The sequence below is a fragment of the Scleropages formosus genome, chromosome 6, assembly GCF_900964775.1.
Source record: "Scleropages formosus chromosome 6, fSclFor1.1, whole genome shotgun sequence".
In the NCBI taxonomy this organism is placed as follows: domain Eukaryota; kingdom Metazoa; phylum Chordata; class Actinopteri; order Osteoglossiformes; family Osteoglossidae; genus Scleropages; species Scleropages formosus.
In genome coordinates this window covers 15,749,997-15,776,316 of record NC_041811.1, presented here as the reverse complement: position 1 = coordinate 15,776,316, position 26,320 = coordinate 15,749,997, and the positions used below count along the sequence as shown (strand labels likewise).

At 43.8% G+C, this 26,320-nt stretch overlaps 1 protein-coding gene across 15 annotated transcripts in view; it reads right to left on the bottom strand.

Moving 5' to 3' along the window:
- Nucleotides 1–11,841: 11,841 nt before the first annotated feature.
- mast4 (microtubule associated serine/threonine kinase family member 4) overlaps nt 11,842–26,320 on the bottom strand; it is a 122,620-nt gene continuing 108,141 nt past the window's right edge. For 14 of the 15 annotated variants that reach the window (XM_018744743.2, XM_018744745.2, XM_018744746.2 and 11 more), the window contains 10 exons: nt 25,466–25,588; nt 25,135–25,244; nt 24,711–24,835; nt 24,352–24,569; nt 23,885–24,082; nt 23,510–23,736; nt 21,529–21,651; nt 19,913–20,049; nt 19,045–19,229; nt 11,842–18,758 (listed from right to left, as the gene is read on the bottom strand). In XM_018744743.2, the coding sequence (XP_018600259.2) occupies nt 15,223–18,758; nt 19,045–19,229; nt 19,913–20,049; nt 21,529–21,651; nt 23,510–23,736; nt 23,885–24,082; nt 24,352–24,569; nt 24,711–24,835; nt 25,135–25,244; nt 25,466–25,588 (4,982 nt within the window). In that variant the 3' untranslated portion in view covers nt 11,842–15,222. The remainder of the gene's footprint in view (nt 18,759–19,044; nt 19,230–19,912; nt 20,050–21,528; nt 21,652–23,509; nt 23,737–23,884; nt 24,083–24,351; nt 24,570–24,710; nt 24,836–25,134; nt 25,245–25,465; nt 25,589–26,320) is intronic. The other variant, XM_018744744.2, reaches the window with a different exon arrangement.

The window sequence follows — 26,320 nt, the reverse complement described above, 5'->3', positions numbered from 1 at the left end:
GATTAAAAAGGCTGTGTAGATCATGGAGCGATCACGCAGACCGTGCCGTGTCACAGAGTAAACCCTTCTGTACCAGCGCTTGTCTGGTTTTGCAGGGTCATCTGACACTTGGCTTCCGACACATACAAAAACACGGTATGTTCCTCACAGTGTCAGGAGCACTTTTTTGACCGAGTTTGCTTTATGCCCCAAATGCAGCTATTTATTTCTGATGTAAATGTGAATTTGGTATGATTGTGTGCACGCGCACAAACAGAAAGGATTTCTTCAAGGCTTTGGCTGCGCTTGTGAATTGCAACACTGCACGGGTGGCTCAGCTTTGGCTTCCCTCCAGGATACAGAATGTACTTGAATGGATTCCAGCACAAGTTAACTATAGTGCACAGCCCTTGCATCTGCCTCTCACATTTCCTGCAGGCACGACTATGCCCTCATTTATAGTCTCCGCTGCACTCTTCAGTTCTGTGCCTGGCGTTTCCACGGCGCTTTGCCTCACCTGAGCCGAAAAGCAGAGGACATTCCTTCCTCTTTCAAAGATTAACATGCAGCTGTAGCTACATTAAAGCTACAAACTGAAAAAAAGTATAAATTCACTTTGGATTGTATTTTATTTGAAAAGGGAATGTAATCTTTTTATTTTGTTCAGCGTCCTTTTATTCAAACAATTATAGTTCATTATGTGATAATGTAAATAATTATACAAAATGCACTAAAACAATACTTTGGCTCTTCCTTATTTCCTTATGTTAGGAGGCTGAATATTTTAATTATAAGAATGCATGAAATGTGTAACAATGTTGTACTTATATTTCTTAAGATATGCTTACACCAGATGGACCAAGCAGTTCATGGAATTCATATGGGCATGTGTAAAAGAAATAAATAGTTCATGGCTGGTCTTGTGATGTAGATGCTAAAGATAAAAACATTTTGTTATTTCTTCATAAACTGTGCTCTTGTTTACTTTTTATGACCATATGAATCCCATAATGCAGTTTCAGTCAGATTCTAGCTGTGATGAAAACAAATTAATTGTATCAGATGTTTGCTAAGGAACCAGCAAAACAAAGAGTCATGTTGACTGATCAGCCCTTCAGCTCTCTTGTGTAGATTTAGCAGTATTGTTGGGGTTTTGGCTCCTGCCGGGTCTCATCTGCCCAGCTCAGCAATGCGCTCTTCACCGGGGACCCCTTTCGTGCACTTAATTCATTCTGACTGCTGTCAAAAGGTGCCGAAGGATAATGGACAAGGTGAGCTTGCTGGGCAGATATGGACAAAGGCTCACATCTCCACCTGTAAAACCTGTATGACAGAGGGATGATAGATGTTGGATTCATTTGAAATTCTGATGTTTATTACTGTATTTCTCCGCCAAAAAAGATTGTAAAAACAATTGCATAATCTGGACCTTAATAGCAGCTACCATTGTCTCACAATAGTTATTCCTCACATAGTTTTGTCTGAAAAGCATACATTTAATACATTACTATAGATAATTATGCAAAAACGTACCAGAGTACCAGAGAGGCCTTGTTACTATACCAGTATAGTCAGGATGGATAAATTATCTTTGTGTGAAATAGCATTAAGGGTAATGCAAAGCCAAGCAAACGTCAGGACTGTGGGAAATTTTCCCTCTTGGCAACTGCTCTCGGCCATGGTTCAGCGAAGCAGCTATTATTACACTGTATTTGCTTGTTTACCCTTTCAAAGGGGCTCCGCTCCCTCCTGGGTTTTTCGGTTAAGGGTTTGAGGGGGTATGTGTGTGGGGGGAAGGGATCTGCCAAAGCGAAGTCGAGAAATACGGCCCGTTCTTTGTCGAGCCGCTTTCTGAATGCGTTTTATGTGAGCGACGGCAGGCTGCGAAGGCCAGCTGAATGCTGGGGGCAGATTAGGGGCTTGGGGTGGACAGGCTCTGCTCCGCATAGCGTGCTCATTGATGTCTAATTGAGTGATTTAGGTCAGAGGAGCCTTGCTGTCTGCTCTTTGTGCTAAACCGTGCTGTACGGGGACCTTCGACCCCACTCGCACGGGCCCCGGCTCATGGCTTCTATCGCGCTGTCCTTAATACCAAATACGGTTTTCCGCCCCATTTCGCGGCACCCCCAAAATATTTTAAGAGGATTTTAATTTTTGCTTACTAATACTTCAACATTAGCATCTGCATGAGCACAAAGCAAATTGGGCAGCACATATAAGCACAGCTGTTTATGAAAGGACACCCAATGCCAGCCTCTCTCCCTGCATACACTGCAGCATCACACCTGGGTTTAGCCCATGTGTTTTCACATCATCCATGCACACATGGACCTGAGCTACATCTGTCAAACACTTTTACTGCTACTGCGCTTCAAACTAAACTGTCGCTTCTGTTTTATGTGATTTATATTGCTCTACAGTTGTCTTACATTATTGATGTAGAATGAGTGCCCAGTATCTATCCATCCATCAAATTTCAATAAGCGCTTGTCCTGAGCAGGGTCACAGTGAACCGGAGCCTATCCCAGAAGCATTGGGCACAAGACTCATTGGAGGTAGACCTATACCCTGGACAAGACAGTGCAATTTCTAATTCCGGTATTTTAATTCCCAAAAACAGATAAAAACTACCTTGTGTGCTATGTAAAAGCCCTGATCCTACATGGCTGTGCCAAGTCTCGCGATTTTATTTCTGTTTGTGCTGCTGCCAGATGGTTGCATAACAGACATACAAGCGTTCTGTGGGGGGAAAAAAAAGATCAGAGCGCCACCCACTGGTCATGCCGCACACGCCTTAGAGAAAACCATTACAGCCAGCGTTCTCCGGCCTGCGGTTACACAGTGTTCCTTCTTCACAAGCCGAGCACAAGTTGTCCATTTAGCAAGAATGAGGAACTGCCAGTTCCCGCGTCAGAAGGCAATGCAGAGGCCACTCCGTTTCCCTCATATGCATTCTGCGCTGAACTCTGCCACATACTCAAAGTATCTGTTGCGGTCCATTGAGCAACAGTCATGTGCCTTGGCACCGCTGTGGCCAGCTTATTTGTTGCCTTACGGACCTAACGCCGCCAGTGTAACACAGCACATGTGATTCTCTGGGTGCTCCTTAGCGCTCCTCAAGTACAAAAAATCAGGAATTTTCCCTGACTCTCAACTCAGCTGGAATGCAATTGACAGTCTAACCAGGAGCAGGACAACTGGAATAGAAACCAGGCTGAAACTCAAGATGTTGTGATGTGATGGTGTAATGACCTGCGGAACAGCGCAGAGAGACGTTTCCCATGATCAACACACACTCGTGCTTATCGCCGATTTAAATAAAAATAAATTATTCCGAACAGAACCACAGCAAAGTTGAAAACATATGAAGAAATGTTTTCCTCACACACAATACAGGAGGAGTATTGACTGTTTGTGTGATTTAACATTTAGCAAACAAGCCTCACATTTGATGCTATGGCTACATTTATAGTAAAATTTCTAATAAATAGAGTAATAGGAGAAATACCATTAGTATGTAACGTGTGGAATAAGAATAAACCATTAAATCCGTACTAGGGCTGCAGTACACGTGCAAGTCATTGGGAACTTTGAGATTTCGACAAGTCTGGGCAAGTCTCCTTCACGGACAGCCGTGTGCAATAAGAGCCATCATACGTGACTTGTACAGAACAGACACGTTCCACAAATATGTCCTTCAGAGTAAGGGGACACCTCTGCCTGCTAGGGATGGACATGTTTGTCACTCTCTCAGTCAAGCTGCTTGTCAGCTAACTGTCGCTATCGCCTACAATGATTAATAACGTCACAAAAGCACTTTTTCTGTGTTTTTATTTTTTTTAAACACTCACACAGTTACATGTTGCTCTTCCTCAGAACTGGATTGCTTTAGAGAAGCTAAACCCAAGTCAGACAAAACCATTTGGAACTAACAGACTGGGCTGAATGCAATACTGTAGCGTGCTGTACCTGGGGGGTTCAGATGGGGCAAAGAAGGATGTACAGACGGCGTTCATTATGAATGTTTATTGGCACACCGGAACACACATAGGTATTGGTGCAAAACAAGGGAAATAATGCTCTTGGTCCAAGGACCCCTTTTCCTCAAGGACCTGCACCTCAAGCCAGCCTTCCCAGCTTTTATTAGCCCTTCTCAAGCTTTTCTAAACCTTCTTTCTCACACTGTCCAACAGGCACTCACCTGCTTACAGTGGCTGGACAGCTATTTTACATTTTTTCCACAATTCCCAACTATTTACATCTGGTCCCGCTCAAACACTACACTCTTCGGTGACACAGGTCGTTACAATGTAGTACCAGAAAATGTTCTGCACTTGCTTTATACTGACTTTCTGAACAGTTCAACTTGTCCAGGAGACTCAAAATGCACTTTTACAGATAAACTGCCATTATTGTCTAATATCAAGAATGACAGATGTTTCATGTCAGAGGTCTGCTTCTTAAAAAAGGCCACAATTCATAAAGTTTATTCCATTTAGCTGGTAACACATATTTCACTTTTGGATAAATATTTAGAAAATTTCTAGCCAAATGAAATTTTCCACTCTGCTTCAAATGTACTAGTTTCGACTCCTGCCAAAATCTAAACATATTTGACAAACATATCAAAATGAGGTGACATTTGTTAAAAATGACACTTTTAGTGCAATGCATTGTGATAAGTATTACTAAGGAAATGACATCTCAGAATTTTAATTATGCTTGTGAATATGCCATGAAGTATATCAGTTATGTCACACCCCCACGATCAAGCCAAGCGACCGCACCTGTTGCTTGTTAACTCGGCCTGGTATAAAGAGAGCTCCATGACTGCACAAGGCTGCGGATTCTTGCAAACACCTCCTTGTGTGGATTGTGCAGAATCAGCATTGCTCCTTGCCCTGTTCATGCTTCATGTTCTGATCTCCTGGCTTCTGACCCTCGCCTGTTCACCTGATTACTCTGAGTCTTGCTTTGCCCGTGTAATGATGTCTGAGCCTTGAACAACCCTCACCTGTCCCTGACCACTGTTTTCGTTTGTCCTAGAGAACCCGTCCTGAAATAAAGCCAACCCGCATTTGGGTCCATCACCTTACCTCCAGTCTCCAGTCCCTTCTGTATGACAGAAGAATCTGCCTTCACCATGGACCCGGCAGAGTTGGAGTGCCTGCAAGGTGCGGTGTCCACGCAGGGAGCCCTCCTGGGCTCACACGATCAGACCCTGCGGCAGATCCTGGAGACGCTCCAAAATCTGGTGAGTCAGTCACCGGTCTCCAGGCAGGCCATGACGCTCGAACCACCGTGAGAGTGCCTGCAGCTGCTTCCGCTGCGCCCCCCATGTCATCAGAAGTCCCCCCGTGTCTGCCAGCAACTGGTCCCTGGCTGGCCATGCCTGAAAGGTAGGACGGCTCGCCTGAGAAATGCTGGAGTTTTATCTTACAATGCAAACTGGTGTTCGGGAGCCAGCCCCATGCTTATAATTCGGATGTCAGTAAAATAACATATCTAATTACTCTGCTAACTGGACCTGTGCTGGACTGGACTACAGCGGTCTGGCATAAGCAGAAGTCCACCACGTATGAACGCTTCTTGAAGCAGTTTCAGGCGGTATTCGACCATCCACTGTCGGAGCGCTTAGCCAGCAACTGCCTAATGGTGATCCAGCAGGGGAACTGGACCATGGCAGCCTACTCACTAGAGTTCCGGACCCTGGCAGAGAAGAGTGGCTGGAACTAGGCTGTCCTCTTGGCCTCCTTCCGCCGCGGGCTGCACCCTCAGATCCAAGTTGAATTGGCATACCGAGGGGAGGATTGGACCCTGGATCGTTTCATTGAAAATGCAATCATGGTGGATACTCTAGCACGGGATCATCTGCCCCGTCCCACATTACCCCCACGAGAGACACCAGTGCCCCCTGAGGCCCCGGAACCGATGCAGTTGGTACAGGGGCGTCTCTCTCACAAAGAGAGACAGCGGCAGCTCCGGGCTGTATCTGTATTGTGGATAGTCAGAGCACTTCTGAGCAGACTGCCCCATGAAACAACCTGCTTGCACGCCCCACTACAGAGCAGAAGGTGAGGGCCACCCTCTGCACCAAGACACAGCTCACGGTACCTGTAGAGGCGTCCTGGTCCTGAGGGGGCTCTCAGGTACAGACTCGCGCATTGGTTGATTCAGGGGCCACCAGCTCTTTTATGGACATGACCTTCGCGCCCAGCACCACAACATCCAGGTGCGCGAATGTGAAATAACACACCGGATTAGTGCCCTGGACAGGCAGCCACTGGGCACGGGGGTGGTGGAGAAACAAACAGTGCCCTTGTGAGTCCGGGTCAGGGCGTGTCACACAGAGGAGCTTACATTTTATCTGATCCAGTCCCCAGAGACGCCTGTGATATTGGGGTTCACGTGGTTGGCTAAGCACGACCCGGTCTTCTCCTGGAGCAAGGGTGAGTTAGTGGCATGGGGATCGCAGCGCACCACCACCTGCCTGACCTTACCCTGTTGGGCCACCTCCATACAGAGCATCCAAGATGTTCATTGTGCCCATAGAGTACCAGGACCTCGCTGAGATATTCAGTAAGAGCAAGGCGGCTACTTCACCCCCACACAGGCCGTGGGATTGTGCAATTGATCTGTTGCCGGGCGCGTCTCCCCCTAGGAGTAGGATCTACCCCTTGTCATTTCCCGAGCAAAAGGCCTTAAAGGAGCAGGTGAAAGAGGCCTTGGCCTCCAGGATCATTAGGCTATCCACCTCCCTAGCAGCCACCAGATTCTTTTGGTAGGGTGATGAGTGGAAGACCACGTTTAGCACCACCTTGGGCCATTACAAGTACCTGTGCAAGCTGTTCGGCCTAGCCAATGCACCATCCGTGTTCCTGGCTTTTGTCAATCATGTTTTGGGGGATCTGGTAAATGAGGGAGTGCTCATGTACCTGGACGACATCCAAATATACTTCCAAACGATGAACCAGCATGCCTGCCTGGAGAGGCAGGTTCTACAGAGGCTGTTAGACAACCGTCTGCACGTCAAGGGAGAGAAGTGCATGTTCCACCAGAAACAAGTCTTTTTCCTCGGGTTTGTGCTGAAGGCCAAAAGCATGGCCATGGACCCAAATAAGGTCCAGACAGTACTGGACTGGCCCTGGCATATGACAGTCAAAGCCCTGCAGCGCTTTTTGGGTTTTGCCAACTTTTATTGTAGGTTCATCCAGGTCTTTAGCTCTGTGGCAGCCCCACTGACAGCACTGCTGAGGGGAAAAGGAACAAGGCTAGTGTAGACCGAGGGGGCCCAGAGAGCATTCCAGACCCTCAAGGAGAGGTTCATTAAGACACCGATCCCGCGACACCCGGATCCATCGCTCCTGTTCATGGTGGAGGTGGAGGCCTCGGAGGTAGGGGTCGGTGCCATCCTCTAGCAGAGACAGGGTAATCCCCCAAAACTCTACCCCTGTGCATTCTTCTTGAGGAAGCTGACTCCAGCAGAGCGTAATTACGACATTGGGACCGGGAACTGTTTGCCGGTAAATTGGCATTGGAGGAATAGTGAAATTAGCTGGAGGGCGCTGCACACCTGTTCCTCGTTCTGACGGGCTACAGGAATCTCGAGTACCTGCAGAAGGCACAGCGGCTGAACCCCCGGCAGGCATGCTGGGCCTTGTTCTTTGCCCGGTTTCGAGTGATTTACAGACTGGGGTCCAAGAACATCAAAGCAGATGCCCTGTTCTGAGTACATGGCCAGGAAACCAGAAAAGGCTCTGCCTGCTCCCATCTTACTGGAACATTGTGTGGTGGCTCCTGTAAGAAGGCAGTTTCAGCAAGAGCTCCAGGCGACCCAAGAAGAGGTCCCCGGACCCATACAGACACCGGAAGGTAAGGAATATGTGCCGGTCCGGCTCCGACCCTCTCCTGCAGTGGGCACACACCTCCCCGGTGGCAGGACACCCAGGCCACCGCCGGACCTTAGACCTCCCCCAGGTACACTATTGGTGGCCGTCCATCCGAGATGACGTGCAGGAGTATGTGGAGGCCTGCGAGACCTGCGCCCAGGCCCAGACGCCCACTTAGAAGCCCACAGGTCTGCTCGAGTCCCTCCCCGTTCTGGTTCTGCCCTGGCCGCACGTGTCCATCGACTTCCTGGTGGACCTCCTGGTGTCCCAAGGTAACATCATTATCCTCACTGTCCTTGACAGGTTTTCCAAGTCATCACTTGCTGCCCTTGCCGCAACTCCCTTCGGCCATGGAGACCGCGGAGGCCCTATTCCAGAACGTCTTCAGCCTATGTGGCCTTCCGGAGAATATTGTCTCCGACAGAGGCCTGCAATTCACCTCACGGCTGTAGAAGGTGCTCTTGAGGAAACTGGGGGTCTCCGTGAGCCTAACGTCTGGGCATCATCCGCAGGCAAACGGACAGGTGGATTGATTTCATCAGGAACTAGGCAGCTTCCTACTTTGTTACTGCAGTCAAAAATAACACCAGTGGGCCCGCTTCCTCCCCTGGGCCGAATATGCTCACAATTCTCTGTCTCACTCATCCACCGGACTTACCCCTTTTCAGTGTGTCCTAGGGTATCAACCTCCCCTGTTCCCTTGGCATCCAGAACACACCGAGGTCCCCGCCGTCAACGCCTGGTACCGGGACAGTGAGGAACCATGGAGGTCAGTAGCAGCCCAGCTCCGCTGTAGCAAGCACTGGTACAAGCGACAGGCCGATCGCCACCATCGCTCCATTACCTTCCATCCCAGAAACTCAGTCACCGGTACATAGGCCCCTATCGGATCATTCGCCAGGTCACTCCCATCATATATCACCTCCGTCTCTTCAAGTCCATCCTTCCTTCCTTCCATGTCTTCCTTCTCAAACCACATAGTGTCTCACCTCCAGGTCCCGAGAGATGCAGCGCTGCCTCCACCAATACAGGTAGATGGGACGCTGGCATACCAAGTGCGGGAGCTCCTAGATTCCCGAAGGTGCCACGGCCGCCTGTAGTATTTGGTGGACTGGAAGGGATATGGCCCAGAGGATCGCAGCTGGGTTCTGGCGAAGGATGTCCTGGACCCAAATTTGATCGCCGTCTTCCACTGGGACTATCCGGACCGCCCGGCACCTCGGCCCAGGGGGCGTCCCCCTCAGCCTCGGAGGGTGGGGGGTGCTGTCATGTCCCTAGTAGTCAGGTGAACAGGCGAAGGTCAGAAGCCAGGAGATCAGAACATGAAGCATGAACAGGGCAAGGAGCAATGCTGATTCTGCACAATCCACACAAGGAGGTGTTTGCAAGAATCCGCAGCCTTGTGCAGTCATGGAGCTCTCTTTATACCAGGCCGAGTTAACAAGCTACAGGTGCGATTGCTTGGCTTCTGAGTCTTGCTTCACCTATGTAATGACATTTGAGCCTTGAACGACCTTCGTCTGTCCTAGAGAACCCGTCCTGAAATAAAGTTGACCCGCGCTTGGGTCCATCACCTTACCTCCAGTCTCCAGCCCCATCTGTATGACAAGTTATGAGTTTATTGAAAATGACAAATTGAAGTTTTGAAAACTAAAGTAAAGTATGGGTGACCATTTTTCATTTGTTAGATGTAAGAGGAAGAAAATTGATTAAGGCCCCAAGAGACCACTAATAAAGACCAAAATAATTGTTTTCACTTGCCTGGCATATAATGTTCGCCATGAGTCGAAAAATCCTAATATTCCTTACATTCCTTACTTGTAACATCACTGTAAGTATAGCTCTTTCAGTACAATGTATACATCTTTCGCTGTCAAAGCAATGTATATTAAAATAGATTATGGATCTCCTCTGTTTGCTTGCACATCTTCTGAAAAAGTCCCATTTTGTTGTTGCTTCTACTTTCCAGAAAAAGCCCTTGCACCCCACCCAATGCCAACTGTGATTAAGATATTTACAAGACTTTTATGTTTTCTTCTAATAAAAACGTCTCAAATTATTCCTTTTGAAAATATGAGCAGAAAAAATCCATTCAAGTCAAGCTACAAAAAACGAATTGTCTTGAACTTTCAAGAGACTTTGTGGTACGTTAAACAGATAACCCTGTAATGTGTTTCATTTCAGTCTCACCCAAGGTTATAGGCTACAAATACTTATGTTTAATAATCATCTCTAAACACTTCAAGAGTAAATTAAACACAAAAACTCAGTTTCTTTGAAACAATCACAAATCTCGCTGGAGAATATACAGTATATTATTCACCAAACACACGTTTTAACAGAGGAAGAAATTGTGCAATGATGAGAAACAATGCAGTGGCGCAGAAAATTCCTTAGACTCTCGGAAAACTGTCTAATCACAAGACAGGACTGCTCCCACTGTCATCGTACTTTGACATTTTTCTGAAATACGTTGATCTGGAGATTTCTACGGGAGCTGAAAGCAAAACATTTGAAGCTGAGCAGGAAATATAATTTGGCTAGATATCTATAAAATATTTTTCCAAAACAGAAATCTGCATGTCCAATTAAATAGAATTTAATATATTTTTATATATAATAATGTGCACTAATGTAATGTACTTAGAATTTATTTTCCATTGGGTAAAACAAGTGTCTAACACCAAAGTCAAAAAATTTTAAACATAATAACTGTAGGTGAACATCAAGGCTGTCAACAAATATATCTAGCATGCAATATCAATGCATGGCACACTACAAGAGCAGTTTTCTGACTGCACTCTGTGTCCTGGCAAAGGCTCTGTGGAATTTTGCGAAGCACACGTACAGAATTAGTTGGTAGATGTGCTGCAGGAAAAAACTGGTCTTTATGTATATAGCAGAAGGTGTAAAAAGTTTATAAAGGAACAAGATTTTTCAAACAGGTTTGTATGTCTGCATTTGGTGTGTATGTTTAAAAGGGAAGCGATTAAAAAACAAAAAACCTATACACTTTATTCTGGTATACGGACTCCCATCTTACAGACTTTCGGTTTAACAGCCCTAGAAAAGTTGTACCCCTGTTTGGTATACAGACTGACAGCTCCAGGCATTACGATCTTCTAACACAGAAGTCATGAAGCAATGAGGAGCAGACTTTCGACAATGTATGATAACCTCTTAATTTTACATTTTTTTCAAGTAATTTATTACAGTTCTGAAAAATGTTTTCCCTTTTTTTTTTTTTTAAATGTTTTTTTTGTTCACACATCTCTCAATTTGAGGGGACTCAAAACTCACCTCTTTCAGATTCCACAGACATGTAGGTGTTATGTTTCGTTTTTATTTCATAAAAAAAAATAACAGAAAACTTATATAGGCTACTGGCTTATACTGGTGGTATAAGACAAATTGACTGTACTCACATGTCTTCATCCAGATCTCTCCATCTGTTGATGTAATACACTTTTGTGTTTCTCCTGGAGATTCATCACTTTGAAGAAAAGCATCTGCTAAATGAATTAATGTAAATGTGAACGTGAATGTATGGTATGTGCCTTCTAGTATATTTTCGTGTACTGTACTGTGCAGCAGTTTAGCAAAAAATAAAATTTCTGCCCTATTTTTAAACTTTTTTTGAAACACAAGTGCTCATTGTTATGATAAATGATTGTTTTACACTAAATGTGAAAAGATTTCTGAGAAATGCTTGCCAGAGCTTATATTTTTGTCCTAATGAAGTTTCTCAGAAGTGAGTTGGTAGCTTCTTATGGAAATTTTAAAGTACAAATTGCACATGCTTGTACTCATAAAACTGTTACAAGAGGGCGACTTTTTTTTGCAGTTAGAGCAAACATGATCGGCATATCAGAAATTCTGCCAACCTGGCTGAGTGCTAAGGTCTGAGACTCCAAGATATGTAAATTCCAAGAATACAAAACAAGACAATTAAAAACTTTGTTTTGTCATGCCTTTTATTTTTTTTTTAGTGTTATGCCACTTTAGAAGTATAAATATCTGTTTAATATACATCTATGACATCCATAGAGCTTTCCATGGGCAAAAATACAAAAATGCAAACACTTCTTTATTGCACAGATCCTAAAGACAAACCTTAGTAATTTAATCTAATACTAGTTCACAAAAAATGAACAAAACAAAAACAGGAAAAAAAAAACCCATACAGAACTAGACAAACCGGTTTACACGAAGACTTGAACTGGCTATCACACGTCGACAGTCTTTACAGCAGAGCTGGCAGGGACAGTGAGGCACAAACTACACTATCACCACGTACAGGTCATGACGTAGCACACAGATTTGGCAAATGAATAACACAGTGTGTCAAATATACATCCATGAAGCATTTGTAAACAAAATGGCAAATGTGCTTCTTAACGATTTAGACGGTCCACCTGCCTTGGGGAAAAACAAGTTTCCTCTCACTTAAAATCTCACTTATTTATGGTACTGATAATATAGCTATACATGATAAAGACATAACAAACCTCATATTTTTCTGCTCTCTTCAACTCTAACGTTCTTTTTAAAATATCATATCAAATGTACAGTATCTGAGGGGAGGATGGTATGTGTGTTGTTGGGTGGGGGTGGAGAGTTTTGTTAAGGTGCATTTTGTCCCATGGACATTGTAGAACAGATACTGTAAAACACAAAACATTTTAATTCTGTCCTGTAAAATTTAATGGTAATAATAAAACTGATCTTGTTAATTTTAAATTCTGCGCAGACGGTTACTGACATTTTCTTTAAACCGTGCATTCCTAAAGTATGCTATTTCTAAAAGTTGTACTCTACGTTTATAATTTACTTTAGCAAGATACAGTAAGAGTTCACTCACTTAATGGAGAAGATATAATTGCAAATATGGTTTACTGTATTTCACTATCTGGTTAACATTAAGTGTATACAAATACACACTTAAGCTTCATATTGTTTTTCTACAGCCTTGCAGGAAAACCATTTATAAAATAGGTGTTTGAACAGATGCAGCCAATGTCATCAGTCATAAAAGATGGATAAACATGTACATGCTGCATCGCACTTATTCTTTAGATCAAAGGCAGACAGAAATGGTTACTTTCAGGTTGCTTAACAGTACTAGAGAAAGGGTTGCATACTGTCACACTTGTTTTGTAAAATCAACTCCCTAAAAATGAAGATGCAAGCACACTATAAATGTACTGTTACGTAACCAAAGAATCTGTGCAAATGTCAGCAGGAGAAGCTTCCAACAGGAATGTCAAAACTATGTATAAAGGTGTTACACTGTATATAGCATAACAAATAAAAAGGAAAATAAAGTTAATACTTTAATTTGAATATGTATATCACAGGACTACAAGTGCACGGCTATCAAGAAGTGTACATAGTGCATGCATATCCTTTTCTCTAAACGTTTCTAATGCGTTACTAATAAATCAGTTTGCACTGACCAGTTATGAGACTAAATGACTGTATTCATCCAATTTGTCACAAAGACTGGGTTTTTTTTTTGTTTTTTTTTTTTTTTTTTTTTTGTTTTTTAAGTTTTATTCCATATGCTAGAACACGTGGCCTAAATCACCTGCTCTCCTGCAAGTCTGATTGTCTTTTTCATTTGCAAAAAGCTCAGGCTACAAATGCCTCTTCATTCATAACCAGTAGTGGTTTTTTAGTTTTGTGTATCTCGACCAATACAAGTTTCAACAGGAATTTCTCAACACCCTCAATTTTAGATTACAAAAAAATTCCAATAGATTTTCCTTCAATTCAGTACATACTGTGCATTTCACTTTGCAGTCTTGGGTTTTCTTCCTTTGCACTGCATATTATACTATCCTTAGCTAAGGTTATGTATGCAAGGGTTACACTAAAGACACAGGTTTCACAATACATCACCATCAGGACAGAACAGTCCAGATAAGTATCTGACTGCTATGTTAAAGCTACATTTTTTCTGTGGAAAGGTTCAAAAATTAGTTTAGTTTCTGTGACTTCAAGTAGAAAAAAACCCCTTATTCTGTCTTAAAAGTTTGGAGATATGATACTCGTGTTGCCCAGTGCCTTTTATCGGCATGTGTTGTCATCGCCTTAGCTTATTTGAGAAGAGATGAGAAGCAGACAAAAATGATTCCAAACTAATTACATATCTTAAAGTATACAAACATATAACCTAGCAAAATATATACATATATAACAAACACTCACATTTGAATTAAGCCCATTTACCCCCTTTTTTACAGTTAATTTTGTCATATTTACAGGGTTTGCATAAAAATTAAACTTTTAGAAATGTAAAGAGATGTGAAAAGGAATGTGAACGTCACCCAAACCTGCTAAAAACAGCAGATGTAGTACCCACGAAAGCGTAAGGCCCCTTCCACTAGATACGACTCCATGAAACTTCAGAACCATAAGATGATTCTATATTTAATAGTTCTAGGTGAGAAGCACAGTACTCAGTGCATGCCTTCTGTGCACCACTACCCAAAACAAAAATTGCGCACTCACATTCTTTGAAAACAATTCTACTCAAAAAGATTTGGTGATGTTTTCTTTCTGGTATTTGCATGATGAATCCTTGGCACTTTATCAGCATGGATGATATACTGTTTTAAACGTTGAATAATGGCTTGGAGGGCTTCAATTTACATGCAGGTAAGCAGTTTTAAATGAAGAAACGAATAGTATTGCCTTTTGAATCTAATAGGATTTACCATTCATAAAATGCAGGTGAAAATCACCGCCAGTTTCTGGGGATCCTAGGTATCAGGTCGACAACTGATCCGAGAGCGTTAGTTAAAAACCACCCCCGGTACAAACTGGTACAAACAGTTCAAACCTTGAGCATGCCTGTCCCAGTTTCTCAATGTAGTGACTACACAAACTACTGCTGTGAACAAATGCAATGTCGCCTCACCCTATAACACCGATTTAACTTTTTCTGCCCCTGCTGAGAAGTACTTCTGAAATGACCACAGAGCAAGAAACATTAACAATGAAACATTTTGGTGAACAATTCATATCAGCAGCAAATCAGGACATCTACATTCAGTCTTACATTTGATATTCTTTTTTAGACAATTTTCAGTGCAAATCCCTTCACCAATATATTCACACGCACACATAAAACAAACATAATGATAGATTTCTTACACGCTTACACACACGCAAACCTCATGCTGTTCAAATACTGTGGTAACAGCTTCACCGGTTCTCAGAAATGAAGGCATATGGAAAGAAACATTTTCTCCTACCAAATTAGAACAATACTGTGCATCAAACCAAACATACTGGACTCGTTTCCCCCGACACGAGGCAGTGGAACTCTTATCTACCTCTCGTGTATCTCCTATGATTTTTTGTGGCAGAAGCCACGTGCCGGTTCCTTGGCAGCCTTGTGTCGTGCAGAATCCTTCTCTGACACAGTGCTATCGCTCGTCAAAGCTGCAGTTTTTGCTGAATCTTTTCGCACACTTTTAGTTGGGGGGGTTTGCTCAAGAGCCTTCTCCTTTTTTTTGTGTTCAGTTTGTTCCTGCCTAGGAGGAGCTGACTTCTCCGAGTGTCCCGGCCGAGTTTCCAACGGTGCGCATTTCGGTTCGGGTTTAACTGTAGCGCTCTGTGCGACAACATCCCTGCTGACTGTTTGGCTCTTGGGCTCTGGCCTAGTGCTTTGAGTACGCTGCTTTGCCTGCTCCTCCTTGGAAGCTGCGACTGTCCTCTCATCTGCTGTGCTTGTACTAACCTTGGCCAGAAGTGGCTCTTTGTGATTTTGTGCTTCTTTTCTCATCTCTGCTGGCACAGGCAACACAGGTGGAGAAGCACTAGGAGGAGATGTCATTTGAACACCGGTCTGTTTCGCACACTCTTTCTGAATCTGAAGTCTGCTCGCGCTGACAGACATTTGTTCTTTTTGCTTTACATTCACACCTTGCCGAACTGACTGACTAACTGGCAAGTCGGAAGTCTTCCCCTCGTGTTTACCAGGGCTCTCCACTGCTTTTCCGCTAGGCAAAGACACAGGGAGGACTTCCACTCTTGGCTTAACTTTGGTGGAAATTTGGGGATTCGGGGGGACCTGTGTTTCACTAAAGGTGACACATTGTAACAGCTTTGCTGTCTGTACAGAAGAGATCATCTCCGTTTTGGAATCATCTCTCTGATTCTTCAGGTTTGAGCTTCCTGTTTCAGATGAACCAGATTTACTAGTGGCCCGTTTCATCAGAATTTTCTCCACAGGTCTGTGCTTGAGCAGTTCCTGCTCATTGTCTGCAATCTTACCAGTGTTGCTCATTATTTTTGGCATACTAGGAGCAATGCTGAGCTTTGATGTGCTGCTTGCAACCACAAGGTTGCCAGCAGCAGGACTGTCCCTCTTCTGATCACACCCTTGTGCAGCATCAGCCTTTGCATTTGCACCATTTGCATCCTTTAACTTATTGCATTTCATGTCAACTTTTGGAATGGTCTTCATGGCTTCCAAGATGTTGTCTCCAGTGATCTTGAAGGTTTTAATATCTTTTCCTGTAGGCACAGTTGCAAGACTAATGTCCTCCTTTGAGACCGGAGCTCCTGTCTGGGGCTTATCTGAGCTATGAACTTTGACAGCAGCAAGCTGTTCCCTTGGAACCTGAGCACTGGCTCGGCTGACATCTGGTAAGCCTACAGATGAAACAGAGGAGATCCTTTGCACTGCATTAGGTTTGTCCAGGCCACCTGTGGATTTTTTAGGTGGCTCTGATGATGGCTCTGCAGCTGCCTGTTTCACAACGCCAAAGGCTGGTAATGGAGAAGGCAACAGGAGGCTCTGGGCTGTGGATTGTTTATCCTTTTCAGTGCACTTCAGACTCTGGATCAAATCTGACTTTGAATCACTGCTTCGTTTGACTGGATCTGATTGCTGTTCAGTTGCAGATTTATTTACCAAAAGGATCTCTGGCATGACCCTTTTGGGACTTCCTGGTTTAGGGTTTTTAGTTATAGACTTTTGTGAAGGTCCATTGTTGCCCTCAAGCTGGGAAGCAAGTGCTTCCTGAGGTTTCTCAAGCTCATCCTCTTGATCTTCATTGCTGGCCTCTCTAATTGAAGGGGTTCTCCCACATGAAGGATGTGCACTTGCGCGAGTAGCTCTCAAATCATGTACCATAGATGGACTTGCTTTCGTGGAGGATTTTCCAATGACATCAGCAACCTCCATCTTCACAGCACTGTTTATGGCATCAGAATGATCAACTGTGTTCTTGTTATTTATGCTACTGCATTTTACAACCATGTGTCCAAAACTGTCCTTTGCAGCAGCAGAATCCTCTTTGATAGGGTCTTTAGAACCCAGTACCACTGAGGGTCCCTGGTTCACAACAGCTGTGGTGCTCTTCTGCCTTTCTGTGGATTTCTGCTGAGTGGATGGCAGTTTCTCCCCATGAGCCTGCTGTCGCTCCAGTGTTCCAGAAATCATACTATTTTGACTCTCAGCTATCTTGGAGATACAAGTGTCTGTTTTAGATGCCCTGGGTCCAGATAGCATGCCAATGTCCAGAGTTCCCTCCAGAGGTTTAAGGGAAGAGACATGCCGACCTTCCAGTTTGTACTCAGAAGAAGTCTTCCGGATGGGCCCTTCAGCAGATGATATCATCTGGAGCTTTTCCACAGCAGTCTCACCTCTGCCACTGAGGAGTTTAGGGGCCAGTGCTTCAGTATTAATAACTGACATGCTATTTAGACTGCTTGCTGAACCCTTCACATGATCCAGAATTATACTGGAATCCAGCTGTAGACTTTTGGATCTCGTTGCACTGAGGTGGAGACCTTCATGGATGGTGGGAGAGATTCTACATATACAGTCCTCCCTCTCTTCAAACGATTGCCTCTTCCTGGCAAACTCAATGTTGGGTGCCTTGAAATCGAGCCTTTCAGGTTTCCCTGCCTCTTTTATCTGCCTAGACAATGATCTCTCTGCTTTCTGAGAGTTCCATTCCTGGGCACTCTGAGTGGATGGCGACCTGATGCTTTCGTTGACAGTGGGCACAGAGTCATTGCACTTGCCCAGTGGCTCAATGACGCTCTCACTTGCCCGCGTGTTCAGCTTCTTGTACAGTGCATCTTTCAGGGTGGCACCCGAGGGCTTGCTATCTGATGGAAGTGCCTCAGAGCTGCCCAGGGGTCTGGCATAGGTGATCTCGGGATCCTGCAGGGCATCCTGCTTCTGCAGGGACTCCCGCCTTTCTGTCCAGTCTTGCCTCTTCATCACAACCTTGGCCTTCAGCTTGTCTTTGTCCAGCTCATCAAGCGACTCCTGCCGGCCCACCTTCCGAGTGACAGGCCGCTTCAGGCATCCTTGCTCGGCAGGTCGCACTCGAGTAACAGCTGGGGTCTCACAGGATGTCTCTTCCAAGCTCTGCAAAGTGTTGTCTTTAGAGATGGGTTCTCCCTGCACTTCCTCCTGTGTCACCTCCAGGCTGTGCTTGCGGGTGCACAGATGTTTCTTGTCACCAGTGTAGGAAGGAGAGAGTTTCTCTTCTGACTGGACCCTTTTGAGAAGAGGTGAGCGTGGAGGTTCAGCACTTTTGGGCCGTACCATGTGGCGGACAATTGTTGGTGGAGAGTGCACTTTGGCAGGGAAGGTCTGGGTCGTTTTGGAGCTTCCTAGAGAGTGACTCAAGAGTGGGGAAGGGGAGCGCTGAGGTGATGTGGGCTGTGGGGTTGGGGAGGGTGTGCGGGCCAGGGGTGATAAAGGGATGTTGCCTGCTGATTTTCGGCGGCCCTGGCGCAGTCTCTGGCCTGTTAACTTGGGACCCAATCCATGCAAGGTGCTGGGACGTATGTGGCCTGAACCTGCTGGAGAATCTGGAGCACTGGAGCTTGGGGAGCTGCTCTGCGAAGAGGTTCCACCTGAAAATGAATGAGAATAAAATTATCCCACATTCTTGACCTTTTTTTAGTTTACAGTCCTTCAACTAAATGGTCTGTGCTCTCAAAAAATGTAATGCAGTAGTATCTGGCTTTAAGTATATATACATTATGATGAACTCCACTGCACTGTCATGCCACATTTCTACTCAGTGCTTTATTAAATTAATCAATGCCCTTTGATTTTTGTATTAATTTATTGTTTGGATAGCTATAAGGAAAACACATCTTAGCATGTAAGGAATAAATCACGCAGCAGAGTGTTTACCTGACTGGTTGAAGTCTGGAGTGGAGCGGAAGGCTGCTGTTGGGGATCGGGGAGACAGGCTGTGTGTTGGGGAGCCTGGGAGACTTTCCCCAGAAGAAAGAGAGCGGTTGAGAGAAGAGAAGCTCCTGCTGGTGTGGAGGAGTGGGGAGGGTTGCATGGCAAAGCGCCGAAACAGAGAGCGCCTCCTATGGTAGCGAGAGGAGAAAGTAGGTCAGTCAATGTTCCAAGTTTTCCATTACAGGCTTAGTCATTCTTAAAATGATCAAACTATCAGTCCTTTTCCAGCATTTAGTGTTAAAGGAAATTCTTATAAAGCAAATAAAAGAGGAGTCTATTTATTCAAATCTTCTAACACAAGAAAAAAACATAAAAGCACTGTTATGGCTTGGGATGGACAGGAAACATCTCATATGGCAAAAAAGCATGTTGCAATATCATTAATTTCATGCATAAATGTCTTACTAACTGAAGCTTTAATTTATGGATTTCTTATAATAATAATAAGAAAAATAATAATAATAATAATTTGAACATTGATTTTCTGTGTATCTTTTGGATTTTTGCCAACATCCATATTCATTTGTTAGTGAAAGATGTAATTTAGTAGACTTGTTTAATACCCAGCGTGCCAAAGTGTTGAAAGGAATCAGTGTTACAGTGTCACTGATGTCAAAAGACTGAATTAAGACAGGATGTCTTCAACTGCAGTCTGTCCGATTCACGATTAGAGACCCATGACAGAATCCTGCAAGCAGCATCTGTGAAAAGCATCCATCACAGATGTACCCGCTTTTGAAATTCTAAGTGAATTTTTCTTATTGTTTGCTATTTCTAATACACAGCATACAGGAAAATACAAATTTGGTACCTTTCCTGTGTCTTTTCCTTTTTTGGCTTCTTTGTTCGTCGCACCATCTTACTTCTATAGCTGTTCCTTCTGGCTGGACCAGTTTTAATGGTAGTGTTCTCAAATGGTGTGGTAGAAATGGCCACCTTGTTCCCACTCTGAAATCAGAAATGTCAGTTAACTGTCAAACCTTGTTTTACTATTCAGAGCAGCATGTAGTCTGTAAAATTCAGGGTAAAAAATGTGAAAGAATTTTCACCAGTTAACTGTTGATACAGACGTGTTGCTCCAGATAGACACCACCAAAGGAACATTGTATAATTAAAAAAAAAATAAATAAATAAATAAATGTTGACCTATTTTATTGCAGACTGAGAATAGTAAGGGAAACAGAAATGCAAAATACAAATTCTGGGTGCACATTTTAATTCCACATCATTAAGTTTGTATGTTTATCACTTAAAAAAAATGTTGCTGAGAAAACACTGGAGCAGTGGGAACTGTAGTTTTTATACTACAGTACAGGATTATAAGGATTGTTGTCCTTTGAATGAGTAACTGTTTATACGCTGATATTTATTGAAAATTTAATTTTTAGTAGCCACTGGCTAAATGCATGGCTTTGGTAATTATTATTATTTGTACTGGCTTCCATACTTACTTCCTACAATAAATTATATTTACATTTATTTATTTATTTAGCAGACGCTTTTCTCCAAAGCGACTTCCAATGGATACTATGCAGTGTTATCAGCCCACACACCTTATTCACCTCTGGGAGGAAACCGGAGCACCCGGAGCAAACCCACGCAGAACATGTAAACTCCACACAGACTGAGCAGGGATCGAACCCACGTCCTCTTGCACCACCCAGGTGCTGTGAGACAGCAGCTCTACTTGCTGTGTTACCATGCTGCATTCAAATTATTATTATTACTATTATTAGTAGTAGTAGTACTACTACTACTACTAATAAAAATATTAATAATAATAATTACATAATGAGACAGTTCTCATAATTACTGCAAACATTTGTTAGTGCCATAAAACCTCTCTTCTGAGCTATTTGTAAAGTATCATTTGCAAGTCATTAAGAATGATATTCCCTCATGAGAGAATTCTATGCATTCCATAACTTCGAGTTTTAAACTGATAACTAGGGGTTTCATTTGCCTTTTCTACATTTAGCACCTTTTAAAAAACATCTGCACGGCTTGGGTGGTACTCAGTTCTCAAAGTTTCTGTGTATTATAAGACACTTCTTGTATCTTGTGTATTAATAGCTCATTTTGCAAATTATAAGGAACAAATTACATTTTTAAGCCTGCAGCCCGATTAGGGTTTTTGGTGAACAAAACCAGGTAATCTGTATTTATCTGTTTTCCATCAGCGGAAGTATCTCTACATTTACACAGGATGTCTGTTTTACCATCACATTTATAAATAGCACAATCCTGCATTCACCTGCCCATCCCCCCTCAGTCAGACCTGCCACTTGTAAACATAGTAAGACATTTGAAAGTTGACATCCAAATGCAAGTCCAGCAATTAAAATCTACAGTATGTACAATGGTTACACTGAAGGCTAAATGCCGTTTTGTTTGTGTGCATACGTGTATCTTGTGCATTTCTCACACCTTAAGCAGAAGCTCCACTACTTCTGTGTGCACCAGCCCATGGACAGACTCTCCATTGACATGAGTGATGAGGTCACCAGCCTTCAGCCCAGCCATGTGAGCAGGACCACGTTCCTCCACATTCTGAACCACCAAGAAGATAAAGAGGAAAAGACACACAGAATGAGAAATAGAAAGTATAAATCATCACCTGCAGGCAACCTTACGATCAGAATTGCATAGGGTACGCAAGTTTTTGTTGTTTTTTTTTTTTTAATCTATGCTGAAAGGGGCCTTAATGAAATATCCAACTCTGTGAACTATAACCCCAATTCCAGTAAAAGTTGGGACAGTATGGAAAATGCTAATAAAAACAAAAAAGTGTGATTTGTAAATTTACTTTCACTTGTATTGAAACAAAGTCAGTATAAAGACAAGGCTTTTAATATTTTACCTAATCAGCTGCATTGTTTTTTAAGATGGGTGTTTATTCTGAAACTGATGCCTGAAACACATTCCCAAAAAGCTGGGACGGGGTATCTTATGACTTAATAACGATGTTTCAAGTTGAAATAACAAGGTGATGTTAAACAGGTGAGGTAATCATGTTACAGTACATAAGGAGCCTCCAAAAAAGGTCCAGTCATTCAAGAGCAAAGATGGGTCAAGGCTCACCAGTTTGCTAACAGATGCATCAGTGAATAATCTAGCACGTTGAGAACAACATTCCTCAAAAAGAAATTGGGAGCATTTTGGGCATTTCACTCTCTAAAGTGCACAATATAATGAAAAGATTCAAGGAATCCGGTCAAATCTGGGTGCGTAAAGGACACGGCCCAAAACCACTTCTGAATGCGCGTGATCTCCGATCCCTCAGACGGCACCGTCTTAAAATCCGTCACGCGCCCGTAATTGATATCATGACATGTGGTTGGGAATACTTTGTCTGTCAACACCATTTGCCGTTGCATCCACAGATGCAATTTAAGGCTTTACTATGCAAAGCAAAAGTAATACATCAACACTGTCCAGACGCACCACCGATTTCTCTGGGCTCGGTCTCATCTGAGATGGACAGCAGTACAGCGGAATCATGTTTTGCAGTCTGACAAATAAACGTTTCAAACAGTTCTTGGAAAAAAGTGGTTGTGATTTCCAGGAGGAAAAGGACCATCCAAGCTGTTATCAGCATCAGGTCCAAAAGTCAGTGTCTGTCATGGGATGGGGCTGTGGCAGTGCCCATGGCATGGGTAAATTGCATATCTGTGTGGGCACCGTTAATGCAGAATGATATGTACTAATTTTGGAACAACATATGCTGCATCATTTCCAAGGACATCCCCGCATTTACCAGCAGGACAACACTAAATCACATTCTGCCCGGATTACAAGTGCATGACTGCATAAACAGAGAGTGCGGGTACTAGAGTGGTGTGCCTGCAGTCCTGACCTGTCTTCAACTGAGAATATGTGGCACATAATGAAGTGCAAAATACAGCAACGAAGGCTCTGTACAATCGCGCAGCTGAAGACCTGCATAATGGATGAACGGGGGGGAAATTCTGCTTGTTAAACTTAACCATCTGGTGTCTTCGGTACCCAAACGCTGAATAAGTGTTATTAAAAGACACAGTGACATTACACAGTGGTAAACACTCGACTGCGCCAGCTTTTTTGGAACGTGTTGCAGGCATCAATTTCAGAATAAACTTAGAGCTTCAAAAACAATGCAGTCAATTAGGTAAAGCATAAAATATCTTGTCTTTCAAGCGGTTCTGAAAATGTGTGTGTGTGTGTATATTGTTTTTTTTTTTTTTAATAAAACTCAAAGTAAATTTACAAATAACTCCTTTTTTGTTTTTATTTGCATTTTCTATGGTTCCCCAACTTTTTTGGAATTGTAGTTGTAACAAAACGCATTAAAGTATCTTCAATCCGACCAACTCCTTATGTAAGAGCACATAGAAGATCATGCTGAAGCAGTAGGAGCCAGTCATCTCACCCAGACCATATGGTAGACGGTGTAGACATCGCTATCGCAGGCGTATACACGTATTGCCCGCAGCGTGAAGCCAAACTTCTTCCCAGAACTGTGGATAACAATGGGCTGCTGGGGGCTGCCGGCACAGAGCGATGAGTCCCTGCTAGGTGATGAGTCTCTGGAGGAGGGGTCCGAGGACAGCGAGTAGGGAGACAAGGGGCTGCACAGGGGCGATGCTCCAACTACATCTGGAACAGAATACAAGATCAGAGGAGCGCTCTCAGACTGGTGCTTGTTAGCAAGCTTGTTTCTGTGCTTTACATTCACTACAAATGTGTGCAGACAATAGTTACAGACGTCTGCTGTACCCTCTGTGCAGAGACCAGTACTGCTCACCTCCTGGGATCATGAGAGAGAGGGCACCAGCAGACACAGATTTGGGCACTTTGCTTGCAGCTTTCAACTTCTCAGCTCCATCTGAAGCAGGGTTTGCAGCATGGGCGCCCAGGTCACCCGACATCTTTGAGGAGTTATCCGGACTCTCCACTCCTTCTCCTCGAGAGTTGAGCTGATCCAGGTGCTCTGAGAAGCTTCCTATAAATGGAAAGGCACATAAATCAGTATGAAAGTTTATTACTGGTGCTCCTATTATCACATTGTTATATACAACGCAGAACTGCTTCACTGTGGATGCAGGTTATAGAACAGTCATTATTCGAAATGCCTCACTTTTAGAAAAATTACAATATGGACACAAGTAAAGCATACATTTCAGCTTTGGGCAGAAAAGATGTGCTTTACAGTTTGCAAGTTAATTATTCAAATAGGTTAATTATCCTAACAGTGATGATTCCCTGATCTACCGGAGAGTGTGGAGCCACTGAGAGTGCTGCCGGGTGTAGTGGCATCTGGCTCGTCTGCAGGAAGTTCCCCGATGGTGAAGGCCACTTTGCTGGAGTCCCCTCGAGCCAGCGGCTCTCCCACTTCCTCAGCTTCTGCTGATATTGCAAACTTGGGGAGCACCCCGGAACGCTGACTGAGACTGGTGTTCTGTGCATCTGATGAGTGGGACAGGGAAGGCCTAGGGGTGCGACAAGTGAGGACCTTAAACAATGCCAGACAGGCATCTTTCAAGCCACAGACAAGGACATTCAAAAGCTCACCGAGGCAGAAAAGATTTGTGGATTAACACTAATAGGTTGGTCACAGGTGCAAGACTCACATCTCCGTGAATTCGGGAGTCCAGCTGAGAGAGTCAATGTTCAGGGGACTTCCACTTTTGGCCTTCTCTTCCTGCTCACCCTTCTCCTCCAGCTGTCCACGGGACAAGTCCAAGCTGCTGTACACCTGAAGTGCCAGGTTCCCCCAGTCAGGAACAACACACTCTGTAGAACCTTTGCCACCTCCAATCTGTCCAGGATCATCACTTTAATAATCTACAGTCTGCTGTCGTCATGCTAAGACAGCAGTAGAAAAACATATCTGAGCATTTACTGAACTGTACTGGAGCGGACTGAAATACAGTATGTCCTTCTGCCACAGAAAGGCCACTGACTGAACAAACTGTAGTTAATTTCACTTAGCGTGAATTGTGTAACTGTGTGTTAGTACTTTTGTGTGAAGCAGACCCACAGGAGGGAGCTCACCTTGGAGAACCTGTGAGAGCAGGAAGAGAACTGCCGGAGTTCCACATTGAAGTCTTCGTCATTGGTGTCCTCCTCCTCCGTTTCCAGGTGATGGTACCGCTCCGATCGGGCTGCATGTGAAATTTAAATAAATAAATAAAGAAAAAATGTTGCTCCCAGTGATTAAGGGTTTCAGCTCGACAATTCAGTCACTCATTATCCAAACTCAATAAGCGTAATCATTCTTAACAGGTCAGAGAACAGAAAGCTGACACTGGGGTATGTTTGCAATTCTTTGACCAAAAAAAAAAAAAAAACTGTCAAACACTTTGGGGCCTGCAGTAGGACTCACTGTCGAAGTAGCTTGTGTCATCTTCTGACTCCAGCTGTGGGATGAACTCTGCTTTCTGCCTCAGTAGGCCGTTCCAGTCCAGGTTGTGGAAGAATGGATGGTGTTTGACTTCATATGCCCCACCTATGGACACAAGATCATGGTTTTTTGTTTTTTTTTTTTTTTTTTTTTTTAATTTTCCATCATTTGACACCACCTCTATGCAACATGTGGTCCACTTTTCTCTATGAGTGACCCTTCAGGAAGATAGAAGGTTATACTTTTTTGGTACGTGCATTCGCAGCCATCTATGCCCAAAATCACTCTCTACAAAATTGATATATCTGGTAAAAATTAAATGTTCGTTTCAAGTTCTGTCATTTAGCTCAGTTTTTAAAAATTAAAAAAACACTTAATGAGAATGAATTCATTGTGATTACATGGTTTCACAATTCAGGATGCTATAAAATGCGTCTGTCAGTATTCTTTTTAGAAGAGTTATATTCAGGAAGCATGCATGTTCTCAGTTTTGTCCCCACTGTGATGCACAAAACTCCCTCCATGCCTCAGAACTGCTGGCGGAGAACCGGAACCTAACCCAGCTACACAGAGCGCAAGGCCAGAGGGGGAGGGGACACACCCAGGATGGGACACCAGTCCGCCGCAAGGCATCCCAAGCAGGACTCGAATCCCAGACCCACCACACAGCAGGCCCCAGCCAAACCCTCTGCGCCCCCGCGCACCCCCCAACTTTCATCCCTACATCAGCTATTTGTACATGCTACAGTAATGGCAGATACCTCAGTAATGTGTAACAGCAAAATTGTGGTATCAGATAAACAATAACCATGGGCACACAACTAAAGCTCTTAAAAT